The following is a 17,421-nucleotide window of genomic DNA, read 5'->3' as shown; positions in this document are numbered from 1 at the left end:
AGCATTTCCCCTGCTGACAGGAACGAGAGCTGTGTGTTTACACACACAGCTCCCGTTCCCCGCTCTGTACCGAGCGATCGCGTGTGCCCGGCGGCGATCGCGCCCGCCGGGCACACGCACGGGAGTCGGGGGCGAGCGGGGGGCGCGCGCGCGCGCCCCTAGTGGCGGCTAATAGACAGGACGTCATATTACGTGCTCTCGGTCGGCAAGTGGTTAGTGTTCAAGCATCTTATGATTTTTTGTTTAATGACTAACTTTTGAATATTATTTATTTTGCGTTGCACCTTTTTATTTTGTATATTAACTATTTAAAGCTGTACTCCTGGCAAAAAAAGAGAGCTGTTCTTCAGCCAAAAGACCAGATGTTTCTCTCCTGCAGTTAAGTAACATTTACAGGTCGTGTCCCTCCCCCAGCCTCTGATTGGACAGTGAAAAGAGAAGAAGGACACTAATGAGCCAATCTCTAGCTCACTCTGCTCTCTCCTATCAGAACAAACATTCTTAGCACATGAATGCTGCAGAAAAACTGGTTGGCCCCATTGTGCTGCTTTTTCCCAAATACAAACCCCATTGGCAGGTAAAATACTCCAGTATATGTATTTTATAAGTGTATTTAGCTGTCTGCCTGAAGTTTAACTATAAGCAAACCTGTACTGAGAGAAATATGAAGGCTGCAAATGCTGACCACATTCTGAAAATGCTATTTGTCTGGCTGTCTCTGGCTTCCTAGATGCTGACCCAAAATAGAAATACAGAAAACTCCTGATATTTATACTTGTTCCAGCCCAGTGACTCAGAAAGTCACCTGACCAGCATGACAGGCCACCAACTAGCATTATCGGAAGGAAGGGTCAGCAATGGCAGTCTACATTTATCTCAGTACAGATTTCAGCACAGTTGAAGTTTAACTTTTATACTACGGGAAAAGTTACATTTCTATGCCAACAGTCCTTTTTCAGTAATCGTGGCTATTTTTTCGGCGTGTTCCGTACAGGTCACATTTAATGGAACAGACTGTACAGCAAAAACTTACACAAAACCATGTCAATATTATAGAGGTCTCTTGGAGAGAATAGTTTTTCTTTTAACTTTTTTAGCTTAAAAATTCTAGCTGATGGAAGCTAATTGGATGATATACAGTGCCTTGAAAAAGTATTTATACCCCTTGAATTTTTTTTAATATCTTGTCATGTTAAAACCAAAAACGTAAATGTATTTTATTGGGATTTTATGTGATAGACCAAAATGATAAATTGTTTTTATTTAATTTTTTACAAATAAATATGTGAAAAGTGTGGGGTACATTTGTATTCAGCCCCCTTTACTCTGATACCCCTAACTAAAATCTAGTGGAACCAATTGCCTTCAGAAGTCACCTAATTAGTAATTAGAGTCCACCTCTGTGTAATTTAATCTCAGTATAAATACAGCTGTTCTGTGAAGCCCTCAGAGGTTTGTTAGAGAACCTTAGTGAACAAACACCATCATGAAGGTCAATGAACACACCAGACAGGTCAGGGATACAGTTGTGGAGAAGTTTAAAGCAGGGTTAGGTTATAAAAAAAATATCCCAAGCTTTGAACACCTCACAGAGCTCTGTTCAATCCATCATCTGAAAATAGAAAGAGAATTTCACAACTGCAAACCTACCAAGACATGGCTGTCCACCTAAACTGACAGGCCGGGCAAGGAGAGCATTCATCAGAGAAGCAGCCAAGAGGCCCATGGTAACTCTGGAGGAGCTGCAGAGATCCACAGCTCAGGTGGGAGAATCTGTCCACAGGACAACTATTAGTCTCCACAAATCTGACCTTTATGGAAGAGTGGCAAGAAGAAAGACATCGTTGAAAGAAAACCACAAGAAGTTCCAATAGCAGTTTGCGAGAAGCTATGTGGAGGACACAGCAAACATGTGGAAAAAGGTGCTCTGGTCAGATAAGACCAAAATTTTACTTTTTGGCCTAAAAGCAAAATGCTTTGTGTGGCGGAAAACTAACACTGCACATCACCCTGAACACACCATCCCCACTGTGAAACATGGTGGTGGCAGCATCATGTTGTTGGGATGCTTTTCTTCAGCAGGGACAGGGAAGCTGGTCAGTGCTGATGGGAAAATGGATGGAGCCAAATACAGGGCAATCTTAGAAAAAAACCTGGTGGAGGTTCACCTTCCAGCAGGACAACGACCCTAAACATACAATGGAATGGTTTAGATCAAAGCATATTCTTGTGTTGGAATGACCCAGTCAAAGTCCAGACCTAAATCACATTGAGAAACTGTGGCAAGACTTAAAAATTGCTGTTCACAGACGCTCTCCATCCAATCTGACAGAGCTTGAGATATTTTGTAAAGAAGAAAGGGCAAAAATGTCCCTCTCTAGATGTGTAAAGCTGGTAGAGACATCCCCAAAAAGACTTGCAGATGTAATTGCAGTGAAAGGAGGTTCTACAAAGTATTGACTCCGGGGGGCTGAATACAAATAAGCATCACACTTTTCGCATATTTTCTTTGTAAAAAATGTTGAAAACCATTTATCATTTTCCATCCACTTCACAATTCTGTGCCACTTTGTGTTGGTCTATCACATCCCAATAAAATACATTTAGGTTTTTGGTTGTAACATGACAAAATGTGGAAATTTCAAGCGGTATGAATACTTTTTCAAGACACTGTATATCCTACAGATTTTTATAACTTTGGATCCAGCTGGCTGTCAAGAAAATAAATCCCCTTCATATAAACCAATAGTCATAAAAGTGCAGTCCTTAGTGTGCCTTTAGCTTCTCTTGGGCACTGTTCCTCCCATTGACACAATGGGCACTATTCTTTCCACACCTATGATGGGGCATAATTTCTCCCACTGACATCTATGATGGGCACAATTCCTCTCAGACGTCATTGGTAGGGTACAATAACCCCCACTGGCATTAACAATGGGGCAATATTTCTTCCAAAACACCAATGATGGAGCACTATTTCTCCCACTGATACCAAGGACGGGGCACTATTTCTTCCATTCACATCAACCACCAAAAATGGTGCACTATTTCACCCAACTGACTCCAATGATGAGGCAGTATTTCTCCTACTGACACCAACCATGGGGCACTATTTTTTCTATGGACACCAATGATGGTTCTCTAGCCCCCCCCTTCTCCACTAACACAGAGCACTATTCCCCCCAATACCAATAATAGGGCACCAGTGATGGTGTACTATCCCCCCCAGTGATGGGGCTTTATAACTCCTACATACAATAAGGATGGGGCACTATTCCTCCAACTGACACCAACTATGGCGTACTATCCCTTCCATTGACACCAATGATGGTACTTTTATTCCCCCCTCCACTAATACTAACAATGGGGCATTATTCTTCCCATGAACACCAATGATGTGACACTATTCTTTCCATTGACACTAAAGATGGTGCACTTTTTCCCCACTGACACCAAGGTAGTACTATTCCTCCTACTGACACCAACGATGGGCACTACTCCTTCAATTGACACCAATTAATGCATTGATATTGCATTATCCTCCCCAATGACACCAACAATTGAGCACTAATCCTTAAGCTGACACCAACAATGGGGCATACTTCCTCTTCCCAATGACTGCAGGCACTAGGTAGTTTTTCCTTCCACTGACCACCAAGCCCGAGGAACTGTGTACTCCCAGTCACACCCTGGCATTTTCTACACACACTTGCCACCTTGTTCCCTCCCTAAAGTTTGAAGAATAATGCACTGGCCAAGTGTTCAAAAAGTTTGGGGACCCCAATACAAACTATATACATTGTGAGTATAATGGGACACTCTTTGCAGGTTTATACTTGTCTCTGTTCTGAATAAACTGCTTTTTTTTTTCATCACAAACTGATTTCTGATGGGGAGGGTCAGCTTTCATTCACCTGAGTAATCTTAGGATTGTAATGAAAAAAGCTGCCAAGTCTGAATCCCTTTAGGATTAGATGAGTCCTAGAGAGAATATCAGAAAAACAATGCTAGTTCTCTTGTACGTGATGCTTGAAATCTGACTTTTGAGAAAAGCAGACAAGCAAGAAATGAGATTCCCAAGAGGCAATATCTGAATTTTTAAAGGTTCTAAAACATTCTAGGTGCTGCAGATTTAAAAAAAGTAAATTTAATAATATTACATTACAAAATTGCTTGTATAGTTAAAAAATTGAATTCCTCTGGCCTTTACACTGGGCATTCTATGACAACTCATAATGGAGTAAAGACCTTGGGCCTGATCCACAACGAGCGGGCTTAACTTAAATATCCAGATTTAAGTTACACCGCAGCAAAATCTCTACCTAAGTGCCCGATCCACAAAGCACTTACCTAGAAATTTTGAGCGGTGTAACTTAAATCCGTCCGGCGCAAGGCGTTCCTAATTTAATGGGGTGAGTCCATAAAATGACAGCGACGCGGGATAGAAGGGTCTACTTTTACAAGGTGTAAACAGTTTAGACCTAATTTTGCGACGGCAAACTAATACTTACAGAGAAAAAACGAAGCGTAAAAGCTTTGTGGATCTCCGTAAGTGCTAATTTGCATATCTGACACTGGATTTCGACGAGAAATGCCCCCAGCAGCGGCTGCGGTACTGCATCCTAAGATCCGACAGTGTAAGTCCCTTACACATGTCGGATCTTCTGCCTATCTATGTGAAACTGATTCTGTGGATCAGTTCCATAGATAGAAACAGGGATACGACGGCGTATCAGTAGATACGCCGGCATATCCCTTTTGTGGATCAGGCCCCTTATTCCCATATTTAAGGTTTTCTACTTGATTTATTCCAGAAGAGGTAGACTGTTGGATGGAAAACAACTCCCATATATGCCGTAATGCCGGACAGCACTGGTCAAAATGTATAATTGGCTCTGGATGCTGAGCCAACCTTTGTAGGGGGTAAAGGAAGCTAATCTGAAGATATATTCGGGTACTACTGATTGCGATCTGCAAAATCTTACCTTACTTAAATTACATTATTTACTGCATTGGGTTTTAGACTACTGCAGTTGCTCCAAAAGGGTGGAAAGGGCGACTTGTCCCAAAAAGTCTGACATTATAAAAAAAACCTTTTAAACCCTAACAAAAAGCCTGGGAAGAATAATAGGTTTATTCTAAAGAGTAGCCACGTTCTAAGACCAATTACATGGTAGCGCTGAGAAGAAAAGGTGCCTGCATATTCCCCTTGTCTGTCTCTACAAGGGTAGAGTTATTACTACTACTACTTAAATTCTACATTTGGTGAAAACAACAAAACACTAAAACCTTGGATTGCGAGTAACTTGATCTGCGAGTGTTTTACAAGACAAGCTAATTTTTTAAATACATTTTAACTTGATAAAAAATGAGTGGTCTTGCAATATGGGTAGCACCACGTCACAACTGTATATAAAAGAGCAGAAAGGCTCCTCTAAGTGTAGCAATATGATTACATTTAATGAAGGTACAACATTTAACAACTCAAATGGTTGATGATTAAAACAGGCACATCTAAGTATGCAGGCATCAGGGGTAAAGCTGTCCACGTCGACCATCCTCTGCACCGCCATTGACATAATCCCTTCCACGAGTGGTTCAAGCTTCACTTTCAGATCGCTCTACTGCAAGGTAGTCTTCCCGTTCACAATTGCAGACTGACAACGATGAGAGCCGGCGGTGTGGAGGACGGTCTATGTGGACAGCTTTACCCCGGATCCCTGCATACTTAGATATGCCTCTTTTAATCATCAACCATGTGAGTTGCTAAATGTTGTACCTTTAATAAATGTAACCGTATTGCTACACTTAGAGGCGCATCTCTTCTCTTTTATACTCTGTAGCTCCTGCTGGATTTTGCTTCTAATCCCCTTGTGGAGGCTTCCATTTGTGGATGGACATTTTATGGTTACACAACCTATCACATTGCTATAATCATTTTATGTGGACTTTAGACTGAAGGACTTATGAATAAATGGTTGTGGAATGAATCATCTGAGATTCCATTATTTCTTATATTGAAATTCGCTTTGATATACGAGTGCTTTGGATTACAAGCACGTTTCCAGAACGATCCAAGGTTTTATTGTATATTCAACTAGGAAAGGTAAATAATAATCTTTTTAAGTAGGAAAAAAATGATCAGCCTTCTTTTGTTGTTTGCACAGGCTTTTACAAAGTTAGGCCACCCAAAAGTGATATCACGAGTATAAGTGGAACTGTAGAGAAGAGGACGCCGGGGACGAGCCGATTAGATGAACGGGCTCAGGTAAGTAAAATGGGGGGCTGAGGGGCCCATGACAGCCGGATGTTTTTTCACCATAATGCATAGGATTACTCCCCTTTTCTTTATTTAACGGTGGATATTGGAGGAACCAAAGGTGTGTTCCTCCAATAAGGGAAACCCAAACCAGGGAAACCCAAAACTACAAGGTGGGGTAAAACTGAGACAGAAACCACTTCAACTGAGTCCTCAAATGTTACAGTAAACCAATCATTGGCTTACTGTAACATTTGAGGACTCAGTTGAAGTGGTTTCTGTCTCAGTTTTACCCCACCTTGTAGTTTTGGGTTTCCCTGGTCTGGGTTTCCCTTATTGGAGGAACACACCTTTGGTTCCTCCAATACCCACCGTTAAATGAGGAAAAGGGGAGCAATTGTCAAGGGCTACGCCCATTCATCTCATCGGCTCGTCCCCGGCGTCCTCTTCTCCAAAAAGTCCCGACGTTGATGGGATAGATAGATAGCAGTGCAGCCATTGGCTCCCGCTGCTGTCAATCAAATCCAATGACGCGTGAAGGAGAGGGGGGCTGGACCGGTGTCTATTGAAGCCGAGTGTATGACATGGGGGCGTGCCGGCAAAGTTATCCCCTCAGGAGAATGCTTCCCAGAGGGGGTTAGCTATTGCGGAGAGGAGCCGCGGGAGCTGCCGTGGGACCCCAGAAGAGGATGATCGGGGCCACTCTGTGCAAAACGAACTGCACAGTGAAGATAAGTATGACATGTTTGTTATTTTTTTTTTTTTAAAAGAACCTTTAGTACCACTTTAAGAACTAAACCCACTGTTAAATGTTGCTGCACTGTTACAACCAGCACTAAACATCAGAAGATACAACTGTCATGGAGAAGTAAGTAAGCAACAGGGTGGGGGTTTCTAGTGTAGTTTTGGGGCTGAGGTGGGCTGATGGTTTCTTTCTAAAAAATATACTTGACCTTTAAGTATCCCATGTGTCCAAAGACAATTGTTAACATTTTGCTTATTAACAGATGGTTGTGATGATGTAAGTCAACATAGGCTTAGCATTTTGCGTGTTGGGCCCCAAGCCAATTAGGTAAGTTGTAAAATGACCTACTGGGCACACTGTATACATCAAAGTCCTGTAAAGGCTTGGGGTACAACACAAGCAATAAACACTAGTTACAAATTTAACAAGTACTGGTACAAAATGCCCCTTCCGATAGGTTAGCCAAAAAGATGGAAATTAACTTTAAAGGAAACATTGGCATAGATAGCCTAGCAACCTCCTACAACTACACAATTGTGCTCTCTACTTTTTTTTTAACAATGGAATGAGAGTGTGATCTTATCTGTAGTGGCAATTAACATAACTGATGGCATTGTGTCAAAGATTAGCACATTGTACACCCTAGGTCAAAAGTCTTTTGATAGCAATAACAGTTTGCTGTTAGCAGCACAAGTTACACCATATCCCTGTCCATGAGTTTTGCTTCTGAAGAACTAGCTTACTATAGTTAATTGTCTCTTTGAATGTCATTTTGTTTTCACCATTTTATAAGCACTTCCCTCTGGATTTACTCAGAGCGTCAGATCAATCCGGTCCATCAACACTTGAACTCCTTCAGAGACGAGCTCAATAGGGTGCTCGGTAAAGCCAACCCCCAGAAAGAAGTCACCTTATTGAAACTTGTGTAAAGGCTTTTATTCCATTGAGGAGCAGATCTCAACGTTTTGAAGGAATGTCTTTTTTTGTGTTTTTTTTTTTAGTTCAGGCATACGTATCCCCAGAGTTAAGTGCAGTGATTTCAGAGTCATCTCCATATTTTCCGTTTAATTGTTCACTGTTGGAATCTTGAGGGTACAAGTAAATAGGAACTTCTGTTATAGACGTTGCCGTATAGGAAGTAGAACGCATAGAACAATGTTCTCGACGTCTTTGTCCCCACTGAGTTTTATATTGCATCCACTGCCTCTTCAGTGCTCCTTGTACCTTGGATGGAAAAATAGAATATATTAGAAGACAGTCAAATCAATTTGCAACCTTTAAAGTGATTGTAAACGCTCACCTCGTAAAACATCATATTCAGTTTATAATTAAAATGAAAGGCAAAACACTAGTGTATAGATTTTAAAAAAAAACATATATAAACCCTTTTTTACCATCTACTGAGGAAGGCCCGTGATTGTCCGATATGCGTCTAGAGGGAAGGAGCTGATAACGAGACGTCTAGCCAGGCACTGTGGTGCATCTGATATTAGAAGTCCTACTGAATTGAAAATACATATGGAGGTGTGAGCCTTCTATCACGCACCAGTGACCTATTCCTCCCTTTGGATTACAGTCAGGTCCATAAATATTGGGACATCGACACAATTCTAATCTTTTTGGCTCTATGAAACACCATAATGGATTTGAAATGAAACGAACAAGATGTGCCTTAACTGCAGACTTTCAGCTTTAATTTTAGGGTATTTACATCCAAATCAGGTGAACGGGTCTTTTGGTGTTGCTGAGCTCACTGGTGCGTTCTTTCTTTTTAAGGATGTTCCAAACAGTTGATTTGGCCTCACCTAATGTTTTTGCTATCTCTCTGATGGGTTTGTTTTGTTTTTTCAGCCTAATGATGGCTTGCTTCACTTATAGTGACAGCTCTTTGAATCTCATATTGAGAGTTGACAGCAACAGATTCCAAATGCAAATTGCACACTTAAAATGAACTCTGGACCTTTGATCTGCTCCTTGTAAATGGGATAATGAGGGAATAACACACATCTGGCCATGGAACAGCTGAGCAGCCAATTGTCCCATTACTTTTGTTCCCTTAAAAAGTGGGAGGCACATATACAAACTATTGTAATTTCTACACCGTTTACCTGATTTGGATGTAAATACCCTCAAATTAAAGCTGAAAGTCTGCAGTTAAAGGACATATTGTTTGTTTCATTTCAAATTCATTGTGGTTGTGTATAGAGCCAAAAAGATTAAAATTGTGTCGATGTTCCAATATTTATGGACGTGACTGTATATGGACCCTGCCTTTATGGATGTCATACGATATTACCATTGAGGATTCTTAAGCCTTCATTCTGTCGGTTTCCAACAGTATATGCCTTTTAGGCTCACGGAGACGTACGTCCACCTGGGTCCAATTCATCTGGTAAGACTACACTTCTATCCGTGGTGGTTCTGCAGAACATATGCAAGAGTGATCGTTTACTATATAGAAGCTTGTGAACTGAACTTGGAGTTGTTGGTGTTCCTCCTTCATAAGTTTCCTTGCTCACACATGGTGGACTCTTTTTAGTTTAGAATTTTAGTTTTACTTATATGGACTCTGAAGTCATTTACATGAGTTTTTTTTGGTGAATGTATGCTGTTAACACATTCGTTGTCACTTTATTATTGCCACAGTTAGCACATCACCTCTAGGGTGCACATTCCTTTATTAGCATTAAACTAATTCGGTTTTTCAACTGTTCAAGCGCTACACTTATATATATCCACTGTTTTTTAGCTATTATCCAACTAGCTGTGTTAGCTGCTATTTTTCACACAGGCAGCGCTGGGTTATTTATACAACACATGTTTGTGATACAGAACAACTACTGATATTGAGCCTCAGCAGGTACTATAGCTGAAGGGAGACAGACTTGCTGGATGACACTAATGTCTCGCACACACAACCATTTTTATCGGCAGGAAAAGAAACATTGTTTTTCCCGACGTGATTCCTCTCCAGCCTGACTTGCATACACACGTTCATACAAAAAGTCGTCTGACCAAAGCGCGGTGACGTACAACACGTACGACGGGACTATAAAGGGGAAGTTCCTTTCAAATGGCGCCACTCTTTGGGCTGCATACTTGATTCTGAGCATGCACATTTTTTTCCCCTTGGGGACTGGATTTCGTGACGAGAAAAAAACTGACGCGAAACACGACGAGAAAAAAGAGAGCTGGTTTCAAATTTTTTGCGGGCAGTTTTTTTGTCGAGAAAACTGCTAGGGAGCATACACACGACCGGTTTTCTTGACCAATATAAAAAATTTCAGTTTTCTCGTCGTGAAAAGCTGGGCTGGAAAGGCTGAAGAGTGTTGCAGGTTGCTGGTTGAGAGCTGCCCTTGGACATCATGAGCAAGACCTTTCAGCCATAGCTCCAGGTGAGAAAGTGTTTGAGGGTTAGATGTCAGAGGTGGCTGCTCACATAGGGTCGCAAGATAACTGGCTGTCTCCTTCAGTATCAGTATTATTTTAAGGCTGCTACTAAATGGTCCAATACTGCTGAATCAGGATTTTTCCAGGAATCGGTCCTCTTAAGAGCCGGTTCACACTAGGGGCGACTCGTCAGGTGACACAGCCGCCTGACAAGTCGCGTCCCATTGTAGTCAATGGAACTGTTCTAATAGGAGCGACGCAAGTCGCTCCGACTTAGAAAAAGGTTCCTGTACGACTTCGGGGGCGACTCGGGCGATTTGCATTGACTTCTATACAGAAGTAATTTTGCAAATCGCCTTAGAAGTCGTCTTCAGGTCGCCTGGCCGAGTCGCCCCCGAAGTCGTGCCGCCCTAGTGTGAACCGGCTCTTAAAAAAAAAATCAAAAAGGCTCCTCTTGACTGAGCCTGAAGTGCTAGTTGGACTGAACAAATGGTGGGCAGCCTTTAAACAGGTAAGGAAGATCTGCATTTTTGAGCAAAGTTCACCTAAGTAGCTCAAAATTGAGAATTCTGTCTGGTCAAAGTTTTGTCAATGGTGAAATAATTAATTTTGTGGAAAACTCAACTTCAGTAATAAATGCCTAGGCTATATATTTGTTATACACAGGGTAAAATGAGGAGGCTGGCTGTTGTGTAACTCTATATTGAATATAATTCAGCTAGTATACTATTTTAAGATTAAATGTTACAGGCTGACAAGGCAAAAGGGATTCAAAAGAAGCTTGAATGTCTTTTCATTATGGCGTGCACTTTACACAACGTTACAAACAATCTTAATGGTTTGTTATTGATTTTTTAACTTTTGAGACTTTCTGCTCTTTATTGATTTGGGTATTTTTTTTTAAGTTGGAAATTGACTGAAACACGTTATTTGCAGAAAAGTGGTTTTGAGTAATTTACCATTAAATACAATTATCACTAATTTGGATGGTTGACCTTTCCAATGACAGTGATGATGACTTTAAGATTATTGTGCAAATGGCAAGAGGAAGCGGTTAACATTCTATGAGTTTTTCTTCTTCCTTTTCCTTTCTTATGCTCCTTTTTTTTCTCTGTGCTATAGGGGTGCTAATACTATTTTACTAAGGAGAATATTTAAAAAATATATATTTCAAATTAGTAAACAAGTAGCACATAATGTGCATGTGCAGTTTAAAATTTAAAATTTTTAATAATAATAAAAATAAAAATAATTGTAGACTATGCAGCAATTATAAACCTAAACATAGACCACACAATTCATGCTAAATTTTTCACCCTAATCCTATTCTTTACCCCCGCTCAAACATAATCTCATCCTAGGACTGTAAAGCAAAGTGAAAAAATAGTAATTCTATCATTCATATACAAAAGAATACAATAGAGACAAGAACTAAACAAGAAACATACAGATAGAGGATGTATATTGTATTTCATAACCCACCCACCAAAAAATTAAAAAGTTCTCTCTTTCTGTATATATACACTACAGTATATTACCAAAAGTATTGGGACACCTGCCTTTACATGAACTTTAATGACATCCCAGTATTAGTCCATAGGCCAGTCAAGTTCCTCCACCCCAAACTCACTCATCCATGTCTTTATGGACCTCGCTTTGTGCACTGGTGCGCAGTCATGTTGGAACAGGAAGGGGCCGTCCCCAAAGTTTTCCTAACAAAGTTGGGAGCGTGAAATTGTCCAAAATGTCTTGACATGCTGACGCCTTAAGAGTTCCATTCACTGGAGCTAAGGGGCCAAACCCAACCCCTGAAAAACAACCCCACACCATAATCCCCCCTTCACCAAATGATTTGGACCAGTACACAAAGCAAGGTCCATAAAGACATCAATGAGTGAGTTTGGGGTGGAGGAACTTGACTGGCCTACACAGAGTCCTGTCCTCAACCCGATAGAACACCTTTGGAATGAATTAGAGTGGAGACGGCAAGCCAGGCCTTCTTGTCCACATCAGTGTCTGACCTCACAATTGCGCTTCTGGAAGAATGGTCAAAAATTCCCACTCCTAACACACTCCATACGCTCCTAAACCTTGTAGACAGGCTTCCCAATAGATTTGAAGCTGTTATAGCTGCAAAGGTTGGGCCAACTCGGTATGGAACCCTATGAACTTAGACTGGGATGCCATTAAAGTTCATGTGTGTGTGTAAAGGCAGGCGTCCCAATACTTTAGGCAACATTGTGTCTGTGTGTGTGCGTATATACACTCCATCTCCATATATAATGATCCAAGAAGCAACTGTACAGTTTCAAGCAGCACTTTGCTCTTTCTCAAGCTACGTTTGTCACTCTTGGCTTGCTGTTGTTTTTGGTTGTTAACTATCGGTGGATCAATTTCTTGGCTTGGGAAAGAGCAAAGTGCTGCTTGAAACTGTACAGTTCCTTTTTGGATCATTTATTGTATATGAAGATGGATTTCCGAAGTAAAGATCAATTGCAATATACAGAGATCTCATCCTTGTGTTTTTGCCATTAATTATCGGTGGATCAACAGCCTGACTAATGTGATCTTGATGTGGTGAGAGGTGCATAACACGGCAGGAGTGACTCTATTTTCAGTATATATATATATGTATATAAATATACACACACACACACACATACATACATTCATACATAATCTCACAGAAGTGAGTACACCCTTCACATTTTTGTAAATATTTGATTACATCTTTTTTTCATGTGACAACACTGAAGAAATGACACTTTGCTACAATGTAAAGTAGTGAGTGTACAGCTTGTATAACAGTGTACATTTTCTGTCCCCCCTATTTTTTGTGGCCACCATTATTTTCCAGCACTGCCTTAACCCTCTTGGGCATGGAGTTCACCAGAGCTTCACAGGTTGCCCCTGGAGTCCTCTTCCACTCCTTCATGACGACATCACAGAGCTGGTGGATGTTAGAGAACTTGCGCTCCTCCACCTTCCGTTTGAGGATGTTCCACAGATTCTCAATAGGGTTTAGGTCTGGAGACATGCTTAGCCAGTCCATCACCTTTTCCCTCAGCTTCTTTAGTAAGGCAGTGGTTGTCTTGGAGGAGTGTTTGGGGTCGTTATAATGTTGGAATACTACCCTGCGGCCCAGTCTCCAAAGGGCGGTGATCATGCTCTGCTTCAGTATGTCACAGTACATGTTGGCATTCATGGTTCCTTTAATGAGCTGTAGCTCCCCAGTGCCGGCAGCACTCATGCAGCCCCAGGACCTTGCCTGTCCCTGCACCGTGCTGATCTACTCACTGTCTCTCGTTGCTTCTGCTGCCTCTCCAGCATGAATTCTTCCACTGCCTCCTGTGTTAGGATTCCTGTAGGCCAGCTATCGTGAGCACCCAGCCCAAGGAAACCCCCCTCCGGTAAGGGGTCCCTCCGGGGCCACTGACAGCCTCTCCTCCACACTGCTTCTCCATATCCCACCCTCGACTCCCCTGTTGGAATGGCTCATGTCTATTTATGGAGTTGTCTCAGACCCCTGGTGTCAGAGGGGGCGGGGTCACCCATGACGCCACCGGGGAAACCACCGGAAACCCCCCGTTGCATCAGAGCGGGGCGGGGTCACCCACACATGTGACGGGTGGCCCCGCCCTCAGCTATTTAAGAGCTGTCACGGCGGGTGTAGCGACATTCGGCAGGCACCTCACATGGAGGTGGAATCAGATCGTGGCGGCTTTTTTTTCAGTATCCCGGGTCGAGAATGCATTACATCGCTGTAATTTTTTTTCTTTTTTAATAAAGGACTTGTACCAAGTTGTGTCTTGTGTTTTTTACAATTTTTGACACTTTTTTTGTGAAATGGTAGGGGTACAATGTATCTTGTTAGCAATTTACATAGGGGGGCGGGATCTGGGGGTCCCCTTTGTCAAAGGGGGCTTCCAGATTCCTATAAGCCCCTCGCCCACAGACCCCCACAACCACCGGGCAAGGATTGTGGGGATGAGGCCATTGTCCCCATCAACATGGTGACAAGGTGCTTTGGGAAGCATCCTCCCCATGTTGAGGGCATGTGGCCTGGTACGGTTCAGGAGGGGGGGGCGCTCTCTCTTCCCCTTTTTTTCCTGTGGCCTGCCAGGTTGCGTGCTCGGATAAGGGTCTGGTATGGATTTTGAGGGGGGCTCCTACGCCATTTAAAAAAAAATTGGTGCAGAATTTCCCTTAATATCAATACCAGACAAGAAAAGGCCTGGTATGGAATTTGGTTTGGGGTTCCCCTTAATATTCATACTAGATCCAAAGGGCCTGGTAATGGACTGAGGGGGGGAACCCATGCCGTTTTTTTCAATGACTTTTATCTGTATTGCCGGGACCCTGACAATTTATTATAGCCGTGAGTAGTTTGAAATGACTTTTTTTCCCTTTAGAAATGCCATTTTGCTGCGGGACTGTTCTAAACACTGGAACAATGCACCACTTTACAGGCATACTATAGACACCCCCCAGGTACGAAATTTAAAAGAATATTTCATTTTTATTGTTTCACTTATGCATTATTAAAATCGCTGCTCCTGAATTTTTTTTAGTTTTTACAACTTTTTTTTGCATTGATACAGAACCCGGGTCCCCAAACACTTTTTATGACAATAACTTGCAAATTAATCTTTAAAATTAGCACTTTTGATTTTTCACGATCGTGTCCCATAGACTTTAACGGTGTTTGCGTGTTTGAACAATTTTTTTGCATGTTCTTCTGCGAACCAAACCTGGGGTGTTCGGCTCATCCCTATTCTCCAACCTTCCAGACACCAGGGGGAGGCACCAGAGAGCTGCCAGGAAGAGTTATCTAGCCCTGGCCGCTAGTAACCCTGACCAAATTCACTCATTCAGGTTATTCCTTGCCAGAAAAAGCTTTTTCATACTCTCAGCACTAGTAGCCCACACTAGAAGGTGCTACATAAGAGAGGGGGCAATCACAGACACAACCCAAATTACACCCCCCCCACCCCCCCCCACTTCCCTCACCATTCAAGGAACTCTCAAGTGCCTGTGCTTAGGTTTATCATCATTGCACTGCCACCACTACATGTCGCTATGAAGAAGCATATGACCCACTACCTGCCTCCCCACGCGTAGGGACTGAGTAGTCAATGGCCAGTCCCCAGTGCTGTCACAACTGTGAAAAACTTGAAGGGTACTTTCATACCTCCCAACTTTTCAACTTCAGAATGAGGGACAAATGAGCATACCCCCCAAATGAAGTTGTTGAGCGGGGCGGGGGGGGGGGGGGGGTCCGCGGATCAAAGTTGTTGAGTGGGTGGGGGGAATTCCGGGAATCAGAGTTGTTGAGCGGGGGGGGGTTCACATTCACAGATTTCGAAGTTGTTGAGCAGGTGGGGGGGGGGGGGGGGAATCCATGGATCGGAGTTGTTGAGCGGGGGGGGGCAGATCAAAGTTTTTTTCGCGGGGGGGTTGTCGCGAATTCGCGGGACAATAGCACTGCACGCGGGACCGCGGGGTTTACCGCGAATCACGGGACATTTTCCCCAAAATCAGTGACGGTTGGGAGGTATGGACTTTGCACAGGTGGCTGGCAAAACGGGAGAGGAGGGGGGTTAAATGGGCATTGGAGGGTGCCTAATGCAGGGTGAGATGGGTATATTGTTAAGATTTTGCTCCTTTTATACTATACAACCACACATCTTCTGAAAATGCCAGAACACCATATGCATTCTCTTTGTTGAACAATAGATTAATAAGAAACCTGCTGCCTCTTAATTTTAATTACAGACTGTTATTGTCCGGATATAAAAGCCCATAGCAGACTGCTCTGCAATCTATGGTAATCGGATCGCGGACACATTTGCTTTGCAAGCTGATAATTTATACAAGTGAATGACAATTGATGCACCTTCTGGGCCCGGCTCGTCCCTGTAGTTTAGCTATCAGATATATGGTAAGTGTTTATTTGTTGCTGGAAATGTCGCTGTCGATATAGGGAATTTAATGACCTCTATTTCATTCTCCTTCAGAAATTACTGCAATACATAAATTATCTCAGGACTTTGGAAATAGGAAATAGAATAAGTTTAAATAAATCTGCTGTGCGCATGATGTTAGCTCCATAGCCAATGAGTGTCCTGATGCTTAAAGGGAAAACCGTCATTGGAACAGTGCAAACTGGTGTCAAAGGAATAGCAAGCACTGTAAGGTTCCAGTGATTTCTTATCAGCATTCCTCTCTTCTCCAAATCTGAAGCCTTGTACACACGACCGGTTTTCCCGGCAGGAAAACTGCCAGGAGAGCTTTTGGCCGGGAAAACCGGACGTGTGTATGCACCCTCGCAGTTTTCCCGTCAGGAAAACAGCCGGGAATCCCTGCGGGAAAATAGAGAACCTGCTATCTATTTTCCCGTCTGGATTCCCGGCGTTTTTTTTTTCCCACCAGATCTACTACTTACCTATGGGAAACACTGCAAGGCAGTGCCGATGGAGCATACACACGGCTGGGATTCCCGGCCAAAGCTCCAGGGCAGTTTTCCTGACGGGCTCTCAGCTTTCCCCTCCGTTTTCTCTGCAGACTTTTTACCACCGAGAAAACCGAGGGCTTGAGTGTCAGGAGTATGCACAATTTTACTTCAGCTACATGTCTCCCACATCCCGGCAGTAAGGGCACCTTAGAGTCAATCCACCAAGATGGATCAGAAATGTTATAGAAGCCTCAATTCTGATTTTATTTATGTATCCTCTTCCGTAGGGGAAATAATACATGTAGTATTTTCTCCCATCTTCCCCATTATAGTCTTCTTTACACTTATTTTCATTTACACTTCAGGCCTCGTACACACCACCGGATCTATCCGCTGGGATTTATCCGCGGATCAGTTCCAGCGGATAGATCCGGTGGTGTGTACGTCCGAGCGGACATTTATCGGCGGAAAAAATTCCATCCGACGGATTTCCAGCGGATAAAAATTTCTTAGCATGCTAAGAAATCTATCCGCTGGAATCCTGTCCAGCGGATTGATCCGGTGGTCTGTACA

At 42.7% G+C, this 17,421-nt stretch overlaps 1 protein-coding gene across 1 annotated transcript in view; it reads right to left on the bottom strand.

The window, feature by feature from the left end:
* Window positions 1-7,992: 7,992 nt before the first annotated feature.
* CALCR (calcitonin receptor) overlaps window positions 7,993-17,421 on the bottom strand; it is a 196,167-nt gene continuing 186,738 nt past the window's right edge. The window contains exon 12 of the mRNA XM_040352334.1: window positions 7,993-8,228. Within this exon, the coding sequence (XP_040208268.1) occupies window positions 8,007-8,228 (222 nt within the window). The 3' untranslated portion in view covers window positions 7,993-8,006. The remainder of the gene's footprint in view (window positions 8,229-17,421) is intronic.

The sequence above is a fragment of the Rana temporaria genome, chromosome 5 (assembly GCF_905171775.1).
Source record: "Rana temporaria chromosome 5, aRanTem1.1, whole genome shotgun sequence".
Taxonomy (NCBI): domain Eukaryota; kingdom Metazoa; phylum Chordata; class Amphibia; order Anura; family Ranidae; genus Rana; species Rana temporaria.
Note: the sequence above shows the minus strand (reverse complement) of the source record. Positions and strands in the feature narration are given on the sequence as shown.